Source organism: Indicator indicator, chromosome 11 (genome assembly GCF_027791375.1).
Source record: "Indicator indicator isolate 239-I01 chromosome 11, UM_Iind_1.1, whole genome shotgun sequence".
Lineage (NCBI taxonomy): Eukaryota > Metazoa > Chordata > Aves > Piciformes > Indicatoridae > Indicator > Indicator indicator.
In genome coordinates this window covers 18,921,972-18,947,560 of record NC_072020.1, presented here as the reverse complement: position 1 = coordinate 18,947,560, position 25,589 = coordinate 18,921,972, and the positions used below count along the sequence as shown (strand labels likewise).

Genomic DNA, 25,589 nt, shown 5'->3' with positions numbered 1-25,589 from the left:
CAGAGAGAGTGGTTGGCCATTGGAATGTGCTGCCCAGGGAGGTGGTGGAGTCACCACCCCTGGAGGTGTTCAAGAGGGGATTGGACGTGGCACTTGGTGCCATGGTTTAGATAGGCATGAGGTGTAGGGTGACAGGTTGGACTCGATGATCTTTGAGGTCTCTTCCAGCCTTCTTGATTCTATGATTCTATGATTCTACTTATCATAGAATGGTTTAGTTTGGAAGGGACCTCAGAGATTACCTGCTCCAACCTCCCTGCTGTGGACAGGGATGCCTCACAACTACCTCATCCAGCCTGGCCTTGAACATTCCCAGGGAGGAAACATCACAACCTCCCAGGGCAACCTATTTCAGAGTCTCACAACCCTTGTACTGAAGACCTTCTTCCAGTCTAAACCTGCTCTCCCTCAGCTTCAAACCATTCCCCCTTGTCCTATTGCTAGACACCCTTATGAAAAGTGCCTCTCCAGCCTTCCTGTAGCACCCCTTCAGGTACTGGAAAGCAGCTATATGGTGCCCCCAGAGTGTTCTCTAGGCTCCCTCAGCCTATCCTCATAGCAGAGGGGCTCCAGCACTTGGATCGTATTTGTGGGCCTCCTCTGGACTCATTCCAACAGCTGTGTCCTTCTTATATTGGGAATACCAGAACTGGATGCAGTTACTTATTACTGAAAAAGAGAATTTGGGGTGAAAATGTGGTCCTACTGAATTGATGGGGGTTTGCCATTGATTTCAACAGGGCAGGATTTGAGCATTTAGTGGAAGAAGGTGATAAAGGCAATTCCAAGACAAGTGGATTTGCCTCATTTACTTAAGCACCTCAAAGTATCTATTGTGGATCCTCAGTGCTTGTAGACTGGTATTGTTCAAAGGAACAATGCAGAGTGAACTTGTAAACACATGGGAGCTGTCTAGGAACTGGTGTTTGTCTATGAGATAAGAAACTTACCAAAATAAATACTATGTATTTATATAAAAAGATATTTCCCCCCCTCCCCATATAAATCTGACCAGTCTATCCCACTTCTTATTTGCATAGAAGAATGTTCTTTAATCCAGGAGGCGCCACCCGTAAAGCAGCTAATTACCCATGTAAAGGAATGTGGACATGTCCACAGGTTTTAACTAGCATCTGACTTCTGAGAGCCTTGGAAAAAGCTATTGGCCTTGCCTCTTTCATGAAAGGAGCATTTTACACCTTGGCACAATTCCTGTGGGAGTCAGCTGCACCTAAAGGTACTTCTCTAGACTGTTCCTTCAGCAGTACAGATGTGTATTCTGGGGTATCCCCTTCTTTCTTTCTTTCCATTTTGAAGACATTAAGTCAAACCTGTACTTCCAGCTCACACTGTACTAACAACGGCCATGAGTGTTGCGTGGTCTTCTTAAAAGATGATTCAAGCTAACTGGGTTTTTCTAGGTGTCCAGCAAATACGACAGATTCATTATTCCTTGGCATAGAAAATTTCTGAACAAGCTGATATTTGTTTAGGCTCAAGCTTGGGCTCTTGGGCACTTGGAATGAGAAGAGCCAGAGTGGTCCTGAGCAGAGTGGCTGCTCTTGTGTCTGGCCCTTGAAAAATTAGGGAATGGAAGATTGAAACTAGATGATAAGGTCCATAGATAAGGAATTAGAGGTCCCTAGACAAAGAACTAGATATTAAGGTCCCTTCCAACTTAAAACCATTCTCTAATTTTATTTATTTGGCCCCTATAGGACCAAATATTCTACAAATATTTTTATAGCCTTTACTCATTTGAAAAATAAAACAACCAAAATACCTGCAAAATGGCAACAAAGGAAGACATCTCTTCCAGCATAAATAACATGGAGGCAAGCAAAACTCTGCTGTCTTTAAAGCAAGTGCCATGGTGTCACACCAACCAGAGGGATGCAGAAGAAACTGGGACAGGGCATATCTTGTGTGACTTTCACTCCTGTTAGGATCTGAGCTTTTTCACTGTTTTATTGACCCTATCTGCTAGGTCATCTTGATCTTAAGAGAGACATCTTACTAGTTGGCTGAATCCAGGCTCATCTTTTCCTTTCTGACCCTGCCAGTTAGCCAGGCTGACCCAAAGGATGCAGACAATATAAATAGAAATAAAAAGCTGCTAGGAATTGTGAGCCAAATACTCCTCAAATCAGCTTTACTTTAGTCTCGACCTTTCCTCTTTCAACAGACTCCTTCTTGGGACACCAGCTGAAGCTGTTTGGGGCTTACTTGTGCATATCACTTGTGGTGGGGATCAAGTCTGCTGTGTGTAAGGCTCTAGTAGTCTTGTAAGCCTTCATGTTCTCCACTTCTATGTGGTCTTTTTATTCAGGCTGATGGATCTCCATAGGAATTTTGCCAGTTCTGACTACCACATTTCTCCCAAATATGTTTTCTAATTGTTATGATAATTTTGGGTCATCCAGTAGTTCCTAATTTAATACTACTCTTACAAGACTCAACTGAGTTCAGATTATGCTAGCTCCTGAAAGCTACAGCAGTCCCAGGAACTGTTGTGAGATGCCATATATCCAAGGTGCTCATTACAGGTACATCCCTGATGGCACAGCAAAGCCTGTCTGTGTTCTCCCTGAAGAATATTCTTATCCCACAGACCCCAATCCTACACAACTCACAATGTGCAGTCTGCTCTATCTCTTCCAGGACCAGCCAGACCTTCAAGGATGGCAATGGGAAAGCAAAATGGGGATGCTTATGCTCTTCAGCCCTGGCCACCCAATGTCACTGGCTAACTGAGGTGCCCTAAATTGAGTTATATGAGTAATGGCTCCTTCACCTGTCTTTAAATTCCTTCCAGCAGCCAGATTTAGTGTTGAATCATGGGTGAACCTCTGGGACTCAATGGATGTTTGACTGGGCTGTGATTTCACGTGTCATCTCACTGTCTATTAGTGCACAGAATCACATCTAAACTGCATTTTTGGGCAAGGGAACAGGCTTCATTTTTACATTCAGTAGCAACATAGGGAAAGAAATTAGTGTGGAAATGACCCTTACACCTCACAACCCTGTTTTGTTTAAGTAGCATTACTACAACTAGTTGGCTTTGGGCGTCCTAAAAGTGGCAATCAGGGCAGAAAACTGCTCTTAGAAATGAATTGCTCTTGCAGAAATGCTGAAGCTGTTGCCTCTCTTAATCGCCAATAATAAAGTCCAATATTTTTTGCATAAACATGTGGGAATTATTATAGATGGAGGAGGGGACAAGGATGAAGCCAAAAGGAAAGGGGCTATGGGAGCAGACCAAGTCTGCAGATAACATGATGATTACATATTTGTGGTTTCCTTCAAAGTCAAAGCATCATGGGTGAGCATACAAGAAGGAATCAAAGGAAAAAGAAAAAGCTGGATGATTGGCACAGGCTGTTCCGATGAGAACTGATCTTAAAGGCTAATGCTGTGGCATAGAGGATAAAAAAAGAAAAAACCTGGGTAATCGGACATTACCTGAATTGCAGGGGCATCAGAAAAATCAAACAGCAGAGCTTTTGGGGGTCTGTGGAGGCAATCTGAAAGCTATGCCAACAGGTGTACGCTATACTTGGTTAATCTTCCTTACCTGTTTTAAGTGCTCTGCAGAGGTGCAACACATTCCAGCTGTACTGCCTAGACTTCAGTTGTTTTCTTCTACCTTTCCACTTGCCTGGTGGAGAAAGACCTTTGTATCCTCGAAGAAAAGAAGCAGAAAGCACAGCCTTCCTCTATACCACTGCCTATTAGCTGAGGAATTATTTTCAGTGAGTTGTGTATAAATTGTATTACTTGATGTCTAATGTAAATTTGAATCGATGACACCTGCTTGCAACAGATGATTTCTGCAAACATCAGAAGGTGTGAGGCCTTGAAACTTGACAGAACAGACTTAAAGTTTTTATGAAGAAGCTAATGAGCAGACAGGTTTATAGTGAGGCACCAAGGAGAACAGTATTCCCCAGCTCACTTTTCTCCCCAGTTCCTGCTGGCCAGGCTGGTGTATGCTTGTTTCTGTGCTTTAGATCATCCAGGTTCACTCCCAGGCTCTAGCCCCTCTTATTCCACACTTGCAAATGCTGTGCCTACAGGTTTCCTCTGCTTGAGGTTTAATGCCTTCTGCTCCACTCACCCACATCAAGCTGGGCGCAGCGTGGATGTCAACAACAGAGAAGCCTGCACAGGTATTTGCCATTTGTTCTGTATTTTCCTCAGCCTGCTGACATCATCACACATTATAATCACATTTTCCACCGTTTAGTTAAAACATGCTTTAAGCAAGCCAGCACTACTTCTTATGATACTAGCCATGCATTTCAGTCCCTTTAGAAATGCTATCATTTCTTTTGGGATTTCAACCTATTTCTAAAGATGCTTCAACTACTTCCTTTCAGAAGCTCAAAACACTACTGGTCATATTGTCCTTGCCTAGCAAACTGATTCACAGTTTCTGTAGGTCATACTCATGCCTTTCTGTGATTATATTCCTACATTTTTTTTTTTCAGAGAAGGAGTTGGGGGACTTGCTAAGAAATATGAGCAAGGTATGGTTTCCCTAGAATGGTGGAAGAATCACCAGAGGAAACACTGAACACAGAGTGAAATGCTGAAGGGCAGATTTGGCCTTCTAATTCTAGTTGTCACTCCTTGTTTATATCCTGCATAGGTGGGATCAGGGAACAGAGCTGAAGAGTGAGTGGGATGCCTTGGGAAGAGCTGGATCACTGTGCTAGTGCTCTGCTGTCATGCAGGAGAGGTGGTGCCTCATGCACTTAGGTCGTGAGCCTACTCTTGTTGGAGACTGATCTCCCTGCTTCAGGTCTCAGGTTATTGAAGAGAGGTACTTTGTCTCTAACTGTGAGGCAAGGAGAGGAGTGGGAAAATTTTAACTGCATTTCCCACTCCTGTGATTCTGACTGGAACATTCAATATGAGGCCCCTGAAAATTCGATTTTTTTTTTTAATGGAAAATGCTGTTTCATCCCAGGGTACTCAGCCCAGTATTGCATGTGGACTCAGCCAATTACCAGGCTGCTGCAGTTCCAGCTGCCAGGAATTGCAGGCAGGAGCATAGGAACATTGCAGGATGCCTGACACAGCCTGATATTACAGCACTGTCTGCTGAACAGTCAGGATTAGTATCTGTAGCTGCTGCCACCAGGATGCCTGCGGAGCTTTCATGGGTCAGCAAGCAATGGTTTTGAGGCTAATTATTCTTGAAGAGAACTCCATCTTGCAGGATATTGCAGGAACTCCATCTTTTTACTGACAGTAAAAGTCTGCGACCTGGCAGAGAAAGGATGAATACATGAAGCAGATGGGACAAAATTTTCACTAGGGAAGAAGTCCTGGGTTTTATATTTTAATAAGTTCCCTGAAATGTTTCACTGTTACATGTGAGCTCAATCCTCCAGCATCATTCTGCAGCAGAACAGACAGTGGGAGGTTTGCAGTTTGATTTCAGGGGAAAAAGGAATGACGACTTCGGTTTGTACCCTGAAATTCAATTCTGCTTTCTATGGGCAAAGGAAGCTTTCACTGCTACAGCTGGATTTATGCTAAGGGTTGCTGAAATAGTTTAGCCCACTGAGTTTTTCAGCACAGCTTTGGTATTTTAGATGACTGTTTTATTTTTCTGTGTTTCACAAAGACGGAGCATGGTTTGTGAGAGTAAAATGAAGTATGTTGGCCAGCTGAAGAATATTTTCCTATCACTCTTCAAATATGGCTACACCAAAAACCAGAATCATGAGAAACATTTCATGTGAAGAACTTGGGGCTAATTTCAAGCCACCTGACTTCACTTTAGTTTTGCTCTTTAAAATTACCTAGAAAATACCATAATCATCTTTTTTATACAGCTGGATGAGAGCCAGACCTCTGGCTCCAGAGGTAAAGGGCGAAAACTAAAAAAATCCTGTCTGAACAGGCAACTCCACCCTCTTCCCAAGTCAGCTTGGCCTTTTGACAGAAAGTGAGCTCTGAAGCAAATTCATTCATTGCCTTGCTTTTGGATCAAGCTCAACATTCTGAACTCACGCCACAGAGAGACAGTTTCCATGAAATCCAGCGTGCTATTTTATCACCCTTTGTCTTTCTCTGTAAGCAGACAGAATTAGCATTTGGACAGTGATTAATCAGATGAATCATTTGAATTGCTTTTATCAAAGAGAAAAGGCAGCACTGGAAATGCAGTGTTGTCAAAAAAGGAGGGTGGCTGCCCTATGAGCAGAGTCAAGATGGAGATCTGTGCTGTAATGCAGCAGGAACAGGGACCCTTCTAGCCAAGTAACCAAAGTAAGAGGAATGAAATTACCCCGAGAGAGACATTTGAGCCCCAAAAAAATCAGTGGGTGGGAGGAGTGGTAAAGGATTCCACAGAGAGAAGAAAATAGGGAGAACTGTCTGTATTCATCCCACCTACTCCCAAACCAGACTGAAGTCTTGGTCTCGCTCACAGTTCGTTGTTTCTTTCCCCCTTTTTTCTTCTTGATGTTATTTCTTCTACCTTCCTAAAGTCCCCATACTCTTTTGCGATGGCACTAGACGCAGATGCAAATCCAGATTTGGTGATGTGGTAGTGAAGAATGTAGGTCAGCATTTGGGCAGAACACACCACGGCTTTCTTCTGCTTATATCTCAGCTATTCTTTGAGTGGCATGGGTTAAAGAGGCTGATTCCTTCCTGACAGTAGTTTGGGAGAATCCAAAATGAGAAGATAGACCCAGGAACTCAGAGATGCTGCCCCATCTGCCAGTTTAGAGGTGACCTGAGGCTGTCCAGATGCAAGAGAGCCATCAAAAGCTACAACAATTAATTATTTGCCAGACTAGGGCTCCTGTGTAGTCAATGGTGGGAAGCAATGGTAATACCTTCAATAAATGTCTAATGTATGTGTTGCAATTACTTCTTTCCAGTGGCTGCATAAGAAATCAAAGTATGGAGGCCCTAAATAATAAAGGATGTGCAGTCACCTAAAATGCCTCATGTGTTAATGTGAACATGGCCATAAGGATTTAAGAAAGATTAGAAAATAACACTAAAAGTGAATAAATTCAAGACTGAAAGTAGTGATACTTTCTGAACTTCACAAAGTCCAGCTCCCATCTACACTTGGGGATATGCAAGTAACCTCTCCATTTCACTCTTGGGTACCTGGCTGATCCTGTTACAAAGTAGGAGAAGTAGGGTTGGCCCAAAGTGGACAAAACTGGTTTTCATTAGAAAGTGTCAGCACATTAAAATCAAAGCTTTACTCTGAGAAGATCCTACTTTCAGTGAAACCAGAGTTACTCACGGGAACAAGATACATCTCAGAACAAAATGGTAAGACCGTCACAGCACTTCCTCCTCTCAGGGAAGACCTGTGTTCCAGTCCCACTCAGGGAGACCTTTGCAGCATGGCTTGGTGCACAAACCCCTGGCTTACAGGATGTTCTTATGGAGCTCCTACACTCCTCATGGCTAGCTGCATATTCATTGGTGTAGGCCCATCATCTATAAGGCAGGGGAATGCTTTACACCATTTACCAGCAACACAGGATCATAGAATCACAGAACTGTTTTGATTGGAAAAGGCCTCTAAGATCATTGAGTCCAACCATTGACCTAGCACCACTATGGCCATTTATGCCACATCCTGAAGTGCCATGTCCACACATTTCACCAACGCCTCCAGGATAGTGACTCCTCCACCTCCCTGAGCAGCCTGTTTCAATGCCTGACCACTCTTTCAGCAAATAGATTTTTTGTAATATCCAACATAAGCTCCCACTGACACAATTTCATACAATGTCCTTTTGTCCTATCACTTAATAGTAGAGAAAAGAGACCAACACCCACCTCACACCAGCCTCCTTTGAGGGAGTTGTAGAGAGCAATGAGGTCTCCCCTCAGCCTCCTGTTCTCCAGACTAAACCCCAGTTCCCTCAGCTGCTCCTCATAAGACTTGTTCTCTAGACCCTTTACCAGCTGTGACTCTGATCCACTCTAATTATCTGTTATGGGACTTCACTAAATCAACTCATTGACCCCAGCATTGCCAGTTACAATTAAAACAATTTTCATGAGAGAGAATTCACCAAGTTGTTGTACTCAGTTCATTGAGTTTACTGTCCTTTTGTCACAACTACAGGTCTGACTACCTTTTTGTCTAGATCTTTAACTTCAGGCAGTGCCATCTCTAACCCAAGAGGCTCACCCATTTAATGTGATGCAATAATACTAAAAATCTGAGCCATAGCCAGATATCTTAATACATAACATCTGTCATGTAAAAAAATAAAAAGTTCTTAATCATGAGAAAAGTGATGGCCTGACCCTGTTATTGTAGTAAACTAAAAATTGCCCACTTGTGAGCACATTGGTTTCTTGGTGACTAATCCACACCATCATGCAATGCTTTGATTCATTCTGCTGCGCCATTTTCCATCACAGAAAGTTTGATCTATCAGGATGATCCCAACAGATCCTACCAGCCAGGCTTTTGAGGAAGGAGACTGAATGAATAGAGATACCTATCCTAAGCACCTCTACATGCTTCTTTGCATTGTTCTAGTGATAGGCTTCAGACTGCCCACAGACAAGGGCCTCTAGACCCAATTAAAAACAAAGGAGTTTGAAGTCATATGCTGATACGAAAGTGCAAAGTAAAATAACTTACTCCAAGAGTCAGGAGGATTGGGTCACGCCAAGGTAATAAGTAAACAGATGGGCAAAAGATACTGAAGGTACAGAAATGCATGCAAAAGCAACATAGGATAGAAATGTGAAATTTTGCTGTTCAGAATGTGGTTTGTAAAACGCATGACAGACTGCAGAGTGGAACAGCACAGGACACCAAAAGAAAAAAGCAGAGTGTGAAGAGCCTAAAGGAGGCTAAAAAAGGAGAGGGTCTAGCAAGGAGCTACCACTGATGCACTCAGTGAGTGCATCATCCTAGTGGTGGAGTCACCATACCTGGAGAAGTTAAAAAAACATGCAGACATGGCACTTGGGGACATGGTTTAGCGTGCATGGTGCTGTTGGGTTGGCAGCTGGACTTGATCTTTCCAGCTGAAATGATTCTGACACGCTAAGTAAGGCAAAACTGAGCAGGGACGACACAAAAGCAGGGAGTCTGTCACTGAAGGCGTGTGTCCTCTGGTACATTGAGTCCTTGCTAATGCCTGTGTGGTAGTCCTGCTACCAGTCTGCTCATCTCTGTCCCTCCTGATTATGGCACTCACCACCATTACTTAAATGTTAGGCAAGGAGGAAGATAAGCATGGAAGAGGTTACAGCCATGCTGTTACACGTACTCCAATCTTTCCTCAACTGTCCATCTGAGTGTGACCTAGGCATAGATGCAGGAGGAGAAAACCAGTCATTAGCACCTCTAGTCAATGGAAGAATAAGAGATAAAGAAGACATGTGAAGGATGAAAGAGGTAACAAAATCTATCTCTCTGTCCATACATTTATTGACTCCATGTGCAGCAAACAAGCTGTCTTCTAGGCTTTAGTTGAAACAGTCCCAACAGTCCCAAGGAAGCTCCTCTCCCTTGACACAATATGTGAAGACCTGCACTCCAAACAGCAATTGCTGCAATAATAACAATACTTACAGTTCATCATTTAACCTCATGCTATTCCTTCATGAGGATTAGTGCTTAATTAATTAACAACACTTAGCATTTCCACTTAGCAAGCCTCATAGAAACAATACCTAATTAAGGGCAGAGCTCTGCAGACACTTCACATCAGGACTTCCCTTTGCCAGATCTGCATCCATGATTTGCTCACATGCTGTAGCACGAATTCAAGTTGATAGACCTTTTGACTTGATCAGGAACCAGATAATGCCCTGGCTATCAAGTGACTATCTCTGCAAATTTCTTTCCTCCTGCTTCTGGTTGCTTACAGTTTACACAGGGATCTAATCATTGGCTAACAGGACAGGTGATAACGTGAACCTTGTATTAGTGTTATCTACAAGACCTTCTTTCTTTTCTCAGTGCAAACCTTATTCTCAGTCACCTGGTTGCACTGCCTTTGGAGGGAAAATGTGTTAACCACAAAACCAGATAAAATGTCAAGCCAGAGTTTTAAAGGGAAATGTTGCTTTCAATCCATCAATCAAATACCTGTTAAGAAAGTGCCTTTCTTGTAAGCACCCCAGGGTGCTACACAACATCAATAGACAATACAGACACAGAGCTTTTATGGTTCACTTTACAATTGGAACTTGACTCTGAACCTGTGAAACAGAAAGGAATTGAATTTCATGACCAAAGAGGATAATGTGCACAGGATTAAGCAGACAACACTGGTAGAAGCAGGAAAGCAATGCAGCATTGTATGCTGATAGAGAGATTAAATGTACAAATGAGAAACCAGAGGAACAAACCGTTTCTGAGTAAACTCTCCTAAACCAACACCCAATGCTTTGTATCAATCCACTATTTTTTCAGAGAATCAAACATGCTGATGGGTTTCTTCAAAGCCCACTGACTGACCAGGCCCTGACTGAACAAAGAGAGCCCTAAATATATAATAGCTCTGGCCAAGAGAATTATCCAGACAGCATCACATCATAGAATCACACCACACAATCATTTTGGTTGGAAAAGATCTTTGAGACCATTGAGGCCAACAATTACCTAACTCTACCAAGTCCGACGCTAAACCATGACCTTCAGTACCACATCTGCTTCTTTGGAATGCCTCTTGGGACGGGGATTCAACCACCTCCTGTCTTTAAGAACCCTTTCAGGGAAGAAGTTCCTTCTAATATCCAACCTAAATCCCTCCCCTGGTGCAACATAAGGGCATTTTCTCTCCTCCTTTCATTTTTTAGTAGGGAGAAGAGACCAACCTCACCTGGCTTCAACCTCCTTTCAGGGAGCTGTAGAGAGCCAGAAGATCTCCCCTCAGCTAAACAACCCCATTTCCCTCAGCTGCTCCTCACCAGCCCTGTTCTCCAGACCCTTCACCAGCTTCATTGCCCTTCTCTGGATGTGCTCCAGCAGCTCAATGTCTTTCTTGTAGTGAGGGCCCCAAAACTGAACCCAGGATTCATGGTGTGGTCTCACCAGTGCTGAGTACAGAGCGACAATCACTTTCCTGGTCCTGGTTTATGGAAAGAAACTTCTGCCAGAGTGAAATTGAAAGTGTGCTGGTTTGAGGCCAGACAGATCGTCTCTTGCCCCAAAAGGGACAAAAGAATGACACTCACACAAACGGATTGGAGAGTGATGGAAAGTTTAAATGGAAAAGCAATTGGTGAAGCTACAAAAGACTACAAAGGATAGTGCCAAGATTATCCCAAAAGCATACAGAACCCCTCACAGAATTCCCAAAGCTTCCCAATCCTTCCCTTCTCCCCACCTGAGGGTAAACCCAAACCCCCATGGCTCTTTGTTCCCCCTCCCACTGCTAGGCGAGTCTCAGGCTGGCCAGCTCTGAGACTGCCCCCCCGCCCCCTCTCCATTCTCCTCCTGGCATTAGGCCTAGACAGGCCTAAGTGGCCTAGAGAGATACTCCCCTGGCATTACCCGATAAGAGAGAGAGCATCTCCCATGGGGGCGGAGAGGGAAGAAAGAGAAAGAGAACGGGTTTGCAGATGGATTTATAGGGTGCAGGATTTATGGGTAGAAATACGCCATTTCCTGTGTCCACCCCTATTGGGTGGGCACCCAGGACACCAGAGGTGTATCTCATGTAGCAGTGGCAGGGGGCACCCAGCCTAAACTGCCACAGAAAGAAAAAGAAAATATTCATCACAACTCAAGAACTTGTCTAGTGTCTCAGAGGATGTCCTCACAGCCTGGGGCTGCTGCTGCTCAGCCCTGCTCCAGAAGAAAGCAAGCAATCCAGTACAGCATCATGGCTTCCAGCTCTGAGTGGAGCTGTCGTGTGTCACATACACATCACAGCTCACATCAGCTAAGTCAAACAGCCTCCTCCTCAGGAAGCCCCTCTTCCCAGATGAGCCACAGCTTGATAGTAGAAATGTAAATGGTTTGGATCTTTGAAAACTGACTGTATTGGATCTGACCTAACCATTTCAGCAACAAATTCTTCCACAAGGATAACTGTGCAGTGCTAACTGCAGTGTCTTTGTGTCCAAAATATGCTGTGCTAGAGTTACTGCTAACTTCTAAAATCTCAGGGGCTCAAAATAAAACCCATGTTTTATTATCATTTAATATAATTTCATCTAAGCTGCAAATGGGTGTGACCCTTGTGGCCATATTCAGCATCAAGCTGAGGGTCAGATACTCATCCTAGACTTTTCTGAACATCTGTGTTTGGAATTCAGTACCTGTGTTTCAATTTCTCAGTCCTCACAGACTCTTTTCCCCTTACTCAGCTCCAGCTTCACTCCTCCAATACTTCTTTGCCAGCAGTTACCACTGTCCAGGACTCCATTATCTCAGATATCAAACAGCCTAGCCAGCCCCAACCAGCTAACATCTAAACTCTCCATCACATGGTTACCCTTTTTATATCCTTGGTTATCCTGAGGTTTACCACCCAGGACCCATCTCAGATCCATTCCAGAAGGCCCAGGATTACTCCCCTGGACCACTTCTGCATTGGTTAAGATTGGGTTCACTGGTGTATGTGGTCACATGCAAATCAGGTAAATTATCCACCTCTTTGTTGAATGAGTTAGGTCCTAAAATGTAATACTCAAACAAAACCTTCAGTTGCGGTCAGTGTGGGTCAGGAAAAGATACCACCTGTTAATTAGCATGCAACTCGGGTAAGACCATTAACAAACTATGAAAACTGATTCCAGTTCTTGTCTAGGAAACTGTGCTTCTGTTTGCAGCACAAGGCTCTCACATGAGCCCTTCTGTTCCCTTTTGTATATACATTTGCTGTGCATCTGTCCTAGCACCTCCAAGCACTGATGCCTTGGAAGAACACATGCTGAGATACTTCCTGACTGGGCTCAACTTCCAGCACTTGAACTTTGCCGGGTGCAGTTCAAGATGTGAAATAAATACAGGCATGAACACATGAATAAGACAAAAGCCTGGCAGCTCCCTCCTCTGGCATATGACAAAAAGAGCTGATTAGATGACTTATACTACTGGGATTTTACTGCTCATTCTCCTGTGTGACTCAGCCTATACAAGGAATCAGGTTGGTTTCTTTAGTCATAGAATCATAGAATGTTAAGGGTCGGAAGAAACGTCTGGAAATCATCAAGTCCAACCTCCCTGCCAGAGCAGGATCACTTAGGGCAAGGTCACACAGGAAGGCATCCAGACTGGTCTTGAAAGGCTCCAGAGGAGGAGACTCCACAGCCTCTCTGGGCAGCCTGTTCCAGTGCTCTGGCACCCTCACAGTAAAGAAATTTTTTTTCATGTTGAGGTGGAACCTCCTCTGTTCCAGTTTGTATCCATTTCCCCTTGTCCTATCACAGAATGCCATTGAAAATAGACTGGTCCCTTGTTCCTTGACACCCACCTTTCAGATATTTATAAACACTAATAAGATCTCCACTCAGTCTTCTCTTCTCCAGGCTAAACGGCCCCAGGTCTCTCAGCTTTTCCTCGTAAGACAGATTTTCAGTCCCATCACCATCCTCACAGCCTCCATTGGACATTCTTTAGTATAACCCTGTCCCTCTTGAGCTGGGGAGCCCAGAACTGAACACAATACTCCAATGTGGTCTCAGCAGGGCAGAGGAGAGGGGGAGGAGACCTGCCCTTACCTGCTGGCCACACCTTTCTTACTGCACCCCAGGATACCATCGGCCTTCTTAACCACAAGGGCACACTGCTGTCCATGAATAACTTGTTGCCCACCAGGTCTCCAAAGTCCTGCTCCATAGGTTGCCATTACCCTGTATTCCTATAGTGCTATGGGGTGTTGGGGTTTCAGAGCTCCACAGATCTGTGTATTCATTGCTGTTGTTCATAATGCCCTCCACGTAAGAGGTCAAGGAGATACCTCAACAGAGTAGTCAACAACCCATCCATGGTGATCACGGATGCAAGCTCCAGCATATATTTCCTCCCTGCTTCCAGCAGTCAGTGTCAATTTGTACTTTGTGACTATCACAGCCTCCTAGGGCAAGGAATTTCATGAGTGACATTGATTAAGATGAACATGCTTCCCCTCCTGCTTCATCACAGCAAAGTGTTCCTGCAGCTGCACCACCACGGTGTGCAGCATTAGCCTTGCAATTTAGATTGCACAGGGACTCCTGGCTGGATTGTTTGATGACTTACAGTGTAAGATATCCCCATCTTGCTTTGTGGAATTGCTCAGTGCTAGGGTTCATACTGAAGTGCAGGCCAGCTGAAACTACCATTGAAAGGCATATTCCAGGGTGAACACGGCTGACACAGTTACACTAGGTCTACATTTTACTTATCATTCTACCACTACACCTGTTCTAAGCACAGCCTCTCAATGAATTGATGCTTAGGATCTGGTGGAATGAAATACTGAAATGTTGTGACAGTGGCATTTTCAGAAGTTGCATTTCCCAGCCCACCCCAGCTCGGAGTTCTCACCTTTGTGGTCCACAACTTGACTGTCCAGTCAAATGACGATGTGACAAAGAGATGGGAAAAGTCAATTGGACCCACTGCCATGTGACAGTTGATTCCTGTGACAGGTCCTTGGTGGCCTTCAAAAATTTCCCCAATGCCAGCTTTACTGCAGGAAGAAGAGACATTGGCATGATTCAGAGAGTGGTTTAACATCTGGTGATTAAACATTTTTCTTTAATCTTAGGTTCCTGTTTCCTTTTACAGTTCCATTTAATCTGTAAATCTCTCCTTTCAGTAAAACCTTTGCCTGCAGAGGTTTACTTCCATGGGCACAATTAATTAATTCTCAGGATCCATCACAGGGAGACTTTTAATTCTGATGATTTGCCTTACTCACTTTTACATACACTACCTACTACTGTAGCTCAAATAACATTTATGTATAATTATAATATAATTCTAAATTATAATTATACTATATCTTATGCCTCTGAGTAAGCCATTATCACAAAGAATAACCATGAAAAAAAATGCAAATATTTTAATGACAGATCATGAGCAATTCTTTTGCTCTTAGATATCTAAAATAACTTTCTCCAGCAGTCAATCAAGTTACTAGGAAGCCAATCATTTTGCATGAAGAGTGAAGGAACTGTTGCTGTGATCAGGCATCCTACAGCCATCACTTTGAAGAAGGGGATGTGTGCATTTCATCAGCCTGAGGCTGGAACAGCTCTTAGGAAGGAAAAGCACAACACTGTGTAAGGAAGCAGAGATATGCCAGATCACTTGTCACTGCTGTCTCCCAGCACATGCAGAAAGAGGGGTCATGAAATGACCCTTTTAGTTACCTAGTAGAAAAAATGCCAGTGGAAGAAAATACATCAAAACTAGCCACAGCTCTGACAAAGCTGCCAGCCCTGTGCCAGGGTGAAGGCAGCATACCCAAAGAGATGAGGAGCTGCACGAGAGGAAATTGGTTCCTCATACTGCTAGCGTGGTGTCCCCTCACCTGTTCTAGTGACCATGACAGCATGGCTTCTCTGGAGACTTTCAAAACCTGCCTGGACAAGTTTCTGTGCAACCTGATCTAGGGGAGGCTGCTCTACCTGTGGGTTGGATTAGATGATCTTTGGAAGTCACTTCCAACCCCTACCATTCTTCTGTGATTTTGCCTGCTCATAGATTTCAACTATCTGTCTAAACCTCTGTCTCACCTCACAGGTGAGAAAGAGAAATTCTGAGGTCCCAGTTGTCTCTTCTTCAGGCAGATATCTGAAAAAGGTAAAGGCAATCAAACCCTAAGAGCAGCCTTTGCTTCCCACCAAGCAGGCAGGGAACATGGGGCAACTACCCCAGTACAACAGGCTGTTGCACAGATGCTCAGGGTCAGGAGACTCCTGTCCTTGACATGCAAAGTAGAAGAGTACAGATACCATTGATCCAAGGGAAAAAAAGACATCCACCACTCTCCACAGACACTTGGCCACCTCACACCCATACAGGTATACAATCTTATTTAAATACAAAGTGCTGAGCATCACCTTCCATGACGACAGGCTGTGTAGACTGTGCCCTCTTCACTGCCCACAACAAAGTTATTGACGTCTCCGGTTGGGAAAGCCATTCCTGTAACTGCCACTGGTTTGGACTTATTGTACACCAGCTCCATGCTCTCCTAACAAAACAGATCTGTGTTATTATTCTGCGATCATTGTTTTGTTTCCCTGGTTTAAGTTTTATTTTCTAATTCATTTCTAAATGTTACATGGTGTGCTGGTTTGAGGCCAGACAGATCATCTCTTGCCCCGAAAGGGACAAAAGAATGAGACTCACACAAACGGATTGGAGAGTGATGGAGAGTTTAAATGGAAAAGCGATTGGTGAAGCTACAGAAAACTACAAAGCATAGTGGAAAAGAACATCCCAAAAGCATACAGAGTCCCTTACACAATTCCCAGAGGCTTCCAATCCTTCCCTTCTCCCACCTGAGGGTCTACCCAAAACTCCCAGGGCTCTTTCTTCCCCCCCCTCCTCATTGCTAGGCAAGTCTCAGACTGGCCAGGTCTGAGACTGCCCCCCCCTCCATTCTCCTCCTGGCATTAGGCCTAGTCAGGCCTAAGGGGCCTGAGATACTCCCCCACCGTTACCCGATAAGAAAGCATCTCCCACGGGGACAGAGAGGGAAGAAAGAGGAAGAGAATGACTCTGCAGATGGATTTATAGGGCGCAGGATTTATGGGTAGAAATAGGCCATTTCCTGTGTCCACCCCTATTGGGTGGGTACCCAGGACACCAGAGGTGTAATTTATGTGGCAGTAGGAGGGGGCACCCAGCCTAAACTGCCACACATGGGGAGCAGGAGGGGAGGAAGAAAGTATTTGACATAAGACTTCGGTTTCTACAAAGGATGAGAGATAATGGCCTTCAGTTGTGCCAGAGAGGTTTAGGTTTGGATATTAGGAAGTTTCTTTACTGAAGAGTGGTCAGGCATTGGAACAGGCTGCCCAGGAAGGTGGTGGAGTCACAATCCCTGGAGGTGTTCAAGAAATATGTGGACATGGCACTTTGGGACATGGTGTAGTGGGCATGGTGGTGCTGTGTTGACATTTGGACTTGATGATCTTGGAGTCTTTTCCAACCTTAATGATTCTATGATACTATGACACTGCAAGAAGATGCAGTGCCATGAACCCCATGGGATGCACTGGTCCTACCATCCCCAACAGTGTCTGTCACATGTTTGAGAGCACCTGGAACGCACTGGTCTTTGCCACATCATCTTCAATCAGGCAGAGATGACAGGTGAGAATTTCAAATCAAATGGTGCAGAAACTAAAGATAATACCTTAATGGTTACACTTGCCAGCCCCAGGGTCTAATGAACCATGCAATACCCTTCTATTTACAAACCTTTTGGAAACAAATCGTTTATCAAGCAATGTATAATATTGTGTGCTCCTGAGGACTGTGCCATTTGTCCTGCTGCAGAACAAAATGAAAAACTGGGCTCCTGTCATTGCCACCATTCTAAGCACTGTTTCTCAGGGATTTGCTGAGGTAACCAGAAACACTCCCTCTAGACCCCACCATCAAGCTAGAAACCAACAAGGATTTTTTCATTTGGTACAGCAGCATGCTTGGTTTTGCTATTGCAAATGCAGCCAGCATGAACAGTTCGTGGCCGTTGCAAGATGCACACAGTTGGAGCAGGTTCTGCACAGCTTTGTGGTTGTTCAGCCTAAATGGAGCAACCCAAGAATCCACAGAGGGGCTGAATGATGTAGCCATTCCCATTTTTAGCTATTTAAATGGGTATGGTTTCTCTGTTTAAGCTGCTGTTCTTCTAGGGCCAAAGCCTGTGGAATAGATTGCCCAAGGAGGTGGTGGAGGGACCATTCCTGGAGGTATTCAAGAAACTTGTGGACACAGCATTTTGGGACATGGTTGGTATTGGTTGATGATTAAGACCTGATGATCTTAGAGGGCTTTTCCAACCAAAATAATTCTATAATTCTGTGTTACTCAGAAGGGCTTTTTGCTGTAGCTAAAAAAATTGGTCATCCCTTTTAAGAGGAGAGGGCTGCTAACCCCTACTTGGTTTCTACTTCTATTTGAAATACATTTTGTTCTATTAAAAAGGCAAAACAAGACTTGGAAATTCACTGGCAGAGTGCCTGTGGATCATATATCTTTGTGAAAATCTTCTGGAATGAGATAATAATTTAGTATTTAGACAATTTGAACTCTCTTCCCAGTGCCTACACCAAAGCTGTACAGAGATGCTCTGGATCTGTGTCTTTGGAATGTTTCAGACTGTCACACATCAGCAACACTCTGCTCCTACCAGTTTAAAGCTATGGTATGTAGCTTGACATCAAGTCCTATGTCTTTATTCTCTACATCCCCACAAGCCATGTGCCATCCTCCAAAAGTACCCAGTCTTTCTGGACATTAACTGTAAAGGGAACTCAATTTACTGCCTTAGACTTAACATGGGCCTAACTGTTAGATGGCTCACATTAGGACAGAGGAGTCCCACCTCTTCAGTGATGCTTTGGAATAGAAATTGTGCTACTCCAGAAAATAATGCTTTAAAGATGCTTTGCATGGACCTTTCTCAGAATCAGATTCTTTGTTTTGTTTCCATTATTCTAATCATTGGTGGTTTGGACAATTTTCTTGTGTTTCTTTTCATTTCTGATAAAAAGAATGGAAGGAGGAGGAGAAGGGAACATTTCAGAGTGGGAAAATTTGTTCTAAAACTTTTCATTTGCATTATTTGTTGTTTTGGCTACTGAAGGCAAAGGAAACTTTCTGACTGTGTGCCCTGGAAGGCTGTGGTGCCTCAGGAGTGTTCAGCAGCAGCAGTGCAATCGAGTCCATATTTGTTAAACAATGCTGTAGATTAACAACAATTCCTGCCATGGGTGACTTCTGTAATTGCTCTGCTTTAAAATGGATTATTTCATTTTCACTTGAAACTGACCTATGTATTAAGGTATTACAATAATTACATGATTTGTGGTAAAGGAAATGGGGCTTGGCTCTTGGCAGAGACTGCTGGAAGCAAGCTGTACTCTTTCAAGTGCATCCCTTGGTTTTAGTTTGTAAAGGATGTGAGGGTTTGGGGTTTTGGGAGCTATGTTCCATTAAGCAGGTATCCTACTCTACGAAAGGTGCATTTTCTTTTTTTTTTTCCCATTTATAGGTGAAAAAAACCCCACCTGTGGAGTTGAGAGCATGTCCAGGCTCCAGGAGCACATTTTGCCGTCTGTAGAGACGGTGATGAGATTGTGCGCATTCTGCGTTCCAACGACGTTCACACAATACACAGGATGCTGAAAACACAGGAACGTGGAAATCAGAGCCATTCTCACATCTGCAGGACCTCACATCTTCTAATGTCTCAGATGCTACCTTAAAGAATGATTAAGTGCTCACAGAACACCTGGAAAATGCAGGACTTAGGTTTTCATAGAATCATAGAATGTTTTGGGTTGGAAGAGACCTTAAAGATCATTCAGTTCCAGGGCCCCTGCCATGAGGCAAAAGCAGCTTCCCCTACACCATGTTGCTCAAGGCCTCATCCAACCTGCCTTTGAATACTTCTAGGGAGGAGGTATCCACAAATTCCCTGAGTAAACTGTTCCAACGTCTCACCACCCTCATTACAAAGAATTTCTTCCTAATCTCCAGTTTAAATCTCCCTTCTTCCAGCTTCAATCCATTGCCCCTCACCACTACAAGCCCTTGTAAAAAGTCCCTTCTCAGCTTTCTTGTAGGCTCCTTTCAGCTACTGGAAGGCCGCTCTAAGGTCTCCCTGCAGCCTTCTCTTCTCCAGGGAGAACAACCCCAACTCTCTCAGCCTGTCCCCACAGAGAAGGTGCTCCAGCCCTCTGATCACCTTCATGGCCCAGACAGGAATTGTTTTGGTTTAATTTAAATTTTAAGAGGTACATTATGCAGGTGGAAATATTTTCAGTTTCATTTTCCTCATAATAATGGTTTAGCATCAGACTTTTTAGACTTAGATAATGGTTGGGCTTGATGATCTTTTCCAACTGAACCGATCCTACCGTTCTATAATACAACAACCCAGTTAAGTAATACTGCGCACCCACAGGGACACATATTCTACTGATGGCTTTTGACACTGAAAATAACTGGCAGAAAGAGGGAAATTGCCCATAGATTCAAAAATAAAAGCTTTATGCAAGAAAATAGCTGCATAACACTCAAACTTCCACAGAATTTGGCTTGCATGCTAAATATTTGCGAATGTACTCCAGCTGAAAAACGTGGACAAGTCCATCAGAATTCTCCAGCTCTGGCCAATATGTCTTTTTAAATCATCGTTATAAATGTAGAGTGACTAAATTTAGGGTGTTACACCTGGGTCACCACAGCACAATTATTCCATAGAGGATGAATTATACTTAGTATGCAACAATGAAACTTAGCATATTCCTTTTCCAAGGAACCTGGTAATGTTTTGAGCCTAAAGCCTCATCTGGAGACATAAAAGGGATGGTTCAAGTTCAGCTATCTCAGAGAGAAGAATCAGACTGAACAATAAGATTTAATTTCCTCTGACTGGTATCAGTGATACTGCTAAATTAAGGGTAAGACAAATACACAAGTCAAGCAAAGAAAAACTGCATTTCTCTGCCTCTTTTGCCAACAAACAGAAGATCTGCATCTTCAGGTTCAAGAAAGGTGGACTTGATGATCTTAGAGTTTTTTTTCCAACCTTAATGATTCTATGATTCCAGGAAGAAAAGATACTTTTCACTAATACTTTACCTATTAAAAGAAAATTAGGACCACCTTACAAGAGACCCCTACAGAACTTCTAAGCCAGCTGCATGTAGTGTTAGAAAACTAAACCTAGCATTTGTCCTGCTGAAAGGAATGGCAGAACTACCACTTATTTTAGGCAATTTTAAGATCCAACTGCAGGTCACCAACCCTTGGACCTTCTTGCTGCTCAGTGGTGAGCTAATGACTGCAGTGCTAAGCATGATTAGCATGTGCTGCTGTGTGAAATAAGCAGAGACCTATTTTTTTTCATTGGTGTTTGAACTCCAGTAGTCCAAGCAGACAGGAACAGAGTAGGTGGAAGGAAGCAAAAGCAAGCAATGGAGTACCCAGAATATTTAACAGGGAGGGAGAGAGCAAGTCATATCTTTCCAGTAGCACCTCAGTGTGCCAGGTCTGGCTTTAATCAGGGCTACCAACCATCAATTTCATGCACAATAAAACTCATGGCAGAAATGAAAAGACCTAAGAAAAATGGATGTAAAAGACAACCAAGTGCCTGTAAGAAAAAGGCTAAACAGGATCCTTCCTTTCAAAGGGTTGCTGCCAGCTTGCTTTTATTTACTTTGGAAATAAAATCATCATGCAAAAGGGTTTTGTCTTAATTAAAATTTCCTGTTATCCCAAGTGCAGATGTGTGGTGGGTGTGAAGGGAAATTAATGAGTAAGCTGTGGGTAGAATTCTCTTTCCTGGTGAATCCAGGGGCAATCAGTGATGCTAAACTTCAAGAAGGTTTTAGCCAGTGATAACAACACATTCTATCTGTTTCAAATAAACTGAGCAAGAGAAAGAAAAGAGAAAATTCCTTTTTTCACATATGGCATCAGTTCAAATTAAAAAATGGCTGTTCAGCTCATGGATCTAGCAGCACACAAAGTAACACTGCCACAGCAGTTGTCTTAATTTAATCTTTTTTTTTTTTTTTTTTTTTTTAAATCTTGGCAGCTAGGATTCAAACCAGCCTCTTTCAACCAAGACTTCATTTACAGTTTATGTAAGTGATTCCTATAGAAAAGAACATAAAGCAAGCACTCTTTCATTGTAAAATCTGATCACTCCTTCAAACCATCATATTTCCTCATGTTAGGCTGTGTAAACACTTATTTATACCAACCCATGACAGCATAGAAAGTGCCCATCCACAAGTGAAAGTAATTTATATTTATATTTGCCAAAAGCAAAACATCACTTATTGTCCTACTGCAATAATCAAACCAGTTTCATGTATAATTCCAGGAGGTACAATTTTTGTCTTAAATGGTTGGGGGTTCTGAGTGTAAACAAATTAATTCCTGTCAATCTTTTCTTTTCTACTAGATTTTGAGTCCCAGTTGTTCAATTTTCAGTGACAGTCAGCTTCTTGACACTAGTTTTCTGTTCTGCTATATCTACATCTCTAAATTGCACTTCCAGAAGAGACTGTTTCTTTTCCTGCAGATTTAACATTACTGGCAACAAAATGAGCAGAAACATTAGGGAAATGAAAAAGCAATGTTGAAGTTGCAACCCATGACACAACTCATTATATGACTACATGAACATACATGATAGTGGAAATTGAGGGAACAATATTTGTGCTGCCTGGCCCACTAAATGTGTCAATGCACACCTGCCATTTCTTGATATGAGACTTGCCATCATCATCATAGAATCATAGAGTGGCTTAGGTTAGAAGGAACCTCAGAGATCATCTACTCCAACCTCCCCACCATGGGCAGGGATGCCTCTCAGCTAGACTCAGCTGCTCAAGGCCTCATTGAACCTGGCCTGGAACACCCCCAGGGAGGAGGAATCTACAGCCTCCCTGCGCAGCCTATTCCAGAGTCTCACCACTCTTATATTGAAGAATTTATTTCTAAGATCCAGTCTAAACCTATTCTCCCTCAGCTTCAAACCATTCCCTCTTGTCCTGTCTCTAAACACCCTCATGAAAAGACCCTCTGCAGCCTTCCTGTAGGATCCCTTCAGGTATTGGAAGGCAGCTCTAAGGTCCCCCTGGAGTCTTTTCTTCTCCAGGCTGAACAACCCCAGCTTCCTCAGCCTGTCCTCATAGCAGAGATGCTCCAGCCCTTGGATCATCTTCATGGCCCTCCTCTGGACACACTCCAACAGCTCTGTGTCCTTCTCGTGATGGGGACACCAGAACCGGATGCAGTATTCAAGGTGGGGTCTCACTAGAGCCCAGTAAAGGGGAAGAATCACCTCTCTGTATATTTTACATTAATTCTTGTGCTGTGGCTTCTAGAGTTGTCTTTTAACTCCAAGGATAATGTTGTCACAGTCAACTAAAAACTGAACCTTGATCTGCAAATCCCAAAGATAAGAACCCCAGAACTGTAAAAGCTGGAGGTGCAGAAGATCTATCACTTTGTCTGATCCTTCACTCTGCTACAACAAGATTACAATATGCCTTGGAAAGGAAGATCATCTCCCAACTTGACAGTACAAAGTGCAATGATTAAGCACGTACAGGAGATGGTTGTACTTATCTTTTGCCTACTTCTTTCCCTTGGACTAGATGATCTCCAGAGGTCCCTTCCAACCCCTACCATTCTGTGATTCAAGGGCCACACTTTAGTTTTCTTGTGTTTGGCAACCAGCATTATAGACACAGCTACACAGATACACTTCCTCTGAGGACCATTCCTGAGGAAAGGAAGAGGTGACTTTTGTCCTTACCGTGTGAGCAGCAGCAGATAAGGGAGTTCTCTGAACCGGAGTGCGCCTGTGGCTGCGGTTATCCCACAAGACAATCTGGCCAGAGTATGTTCCACCAACCACCAGGTTTGGGTGAAAGCGAGCAAAACAGACAGACATCACAGAGGACTGGAATAAAACAGGTAGAGAAGAAGGAGAGGTTACATGGTCAATCATCTTCAATTGTCTCCTTAAGGAAACATATTGGAATTAGCATTTTGTGTTTTAGAAACCACGGTGTGAGCTCAATTCTCGTTCCTTGCACGCCAGTAGTTCTGCTAAAGCCAACGGGACATGTGCAAAGGGCTAATTTTGACCCTAAAAGCTGTAGTTCCAGTGGTCCTGGGGAAAATACGCACCACAGGATGAGTATTAGCCTGATGCTAAAAACATCTTCATGACAGTGATTGGGAAAGTGCTTAATTTCATCTCCAAAAGCGAAAACTTCAAGTAACCAGCTGCCCACTCAGCAGAAGCTGGCATCCTGGCCCATGATTTCTCATCAGAGAGACCTCTTCTCATTTTGCTCCTCTAACTTTTAACTCAAACAATTTGAGGTGACTTTGTGATAGACCCTCCAAAGTTCACCTCAAGGTGTGCTGCCTTGACAGCATCAAGCTGACAACCTGCATTGTCTCATTGTGGCATCTATGATTTCTCTGCTACTAAGAAGTCATCTTCTGATAACAGAGGGAATCACACTTTCCCTTACAATGAGCAGAAATCGGTTTTTCTTCATTTTAATGACAGCTGGGTTGCTTTTGTACATTTTCTGTAGCTGGGGATGCTGAGGAGCCAGACTGGAGAGGTCTAAAGAAGGGCAATGAAGCTGGTGAATGGTCTGGAGAGCAGGGCTGGTAAGGAGCAGCTGAAGGAACTGGAAGAAAAGGAGACTGAGGGGAGATGTTCTTGGTCTTCACAACTCCACTCTTGCAGCAAAGAATTTTTTTCTTAATATCCAACCTAAACCTCCTCTTGCACAATTTCAAGCCATTTCCTCTCATTCTATCACCTGATACTAGAGAGAGACCAACCCCCACCTCATTGCAACCTTCTTTCAGGGACTTGCAGAGAGCAGTGAAGTCTCCCCTCAGCCTCCTTTCCTCCAGACTAAACAACCCCAGTTCCCTCAGCTGCTCATCACCAGCCCTGTCCTCCAGACCCTTCACCAGCTTTGTTGCCCTTCTCTGGACCTGCACCAGCATCTCAATGTCCTTCCTGCAGTGAGTGGCCCAAAACTTGAACCCAGTACTCATGACGTGGCCTCACCAGTGCCAAGTAGAGGGGTACAATCACTTCCCTACTGCTGATCACACCATTCCTGATCCAGGCCAGGATGCTGTTTGCCTTCATGGCCAACCGAGCACATTGCTGACTCATATTCAGACCACTGTCAACCAACACCCCCAGATCCTTTTCCACCAGTTACAATGTGGTCAGTCATAGCAACAAAAGGTAGCTTCCAAACTGATTTACAAGTAAGAAAACCCACCTCTGAGTAAGAGAACTTCAGCACTGCTAAGAAGGGCTCTATACTCGGCTACAGTGCAGCTGCCATCCAGTTTCCTCAGATTCCCCACAGGTTATAATTATAAGGACCCTACAGCACATGTTCTACATTTTAGCTCTTTGTTTAATGGCTTCATGAGTTGTTTTAATCAGCCCCTCTCATTCCTTATAATGAAGCTGACAGATATTCTTACATGAAGTGAAATGGCCAGATGATTTTAAAATAGCACAGCTCCACCACTGTGTACACCCCACAGCAGCTACAAGGCTCCACATGTATTTTAAGAAACCCCAACTCAAACAGTCCTTCCACAACAAAGTTCTCAGCTTGCCCCAGATGAACTTGGGAGACCCTGAAGCAGGGCAAAGAAGCCAAGTGGACAGTGTATTTTTAAATGTTGTGTTTTCATGGTTAGCATGGGGTTTGGAATCCAGAATCCCAGAAGTACAGTCGAATGGTCAGGACAGAAACTGCTGAAGTGTGTTTTTCATAAAGTTCCAAAATAACCTGCAGCCATGACATGGCCTTGAGCCCTCTGCACTGCTTCTTGTTTTACGTAGCTCTCCCAAGTAACTTGC

The 25,589-nt window shown here is 43.6% G+C and overlaps 1 protein-coding gene across 4 annotated transcripts in view; it reads right to left on the bottom strand.

Moving 5' to 3' along the window:
- Positions 1 to 25,589, bottom strand: part of DYNC1I1 (dynein cytoplasmic 1 intermediate chain 1) — a 190,782-nt gene that overhangs the window by 28,744 nt on the left and 136,449 nt on the right. For all 4 annotated transcript variants that reach the window (XM_054385165.1, XM_054385166.1, XM_054385167.1 and 1 more), the window contains 4 exons: positions 23,484 to 23,630; positions 19,210 to 19,323; positions 16,027 to 16,160; positions 14,504 to 14,648 (listed from right to left, as the gene is read on the bottom strand). In XM_054385165.1, coding sequence (XP_054241140.1) covers positions 14,504 to 14,648; positions 16,027 to 16,160; positions 19,210 to 19,323; positions 23,484 to 23,630 — 540 coding nt within the window. The remainder of the gene's footprint in view (positions 1 to 14,503; positions 14,649 to 16,026; positions 16,161 to 19,209; positions 19,324 to 23,483; positions 23,631 to 25,589) is intronic.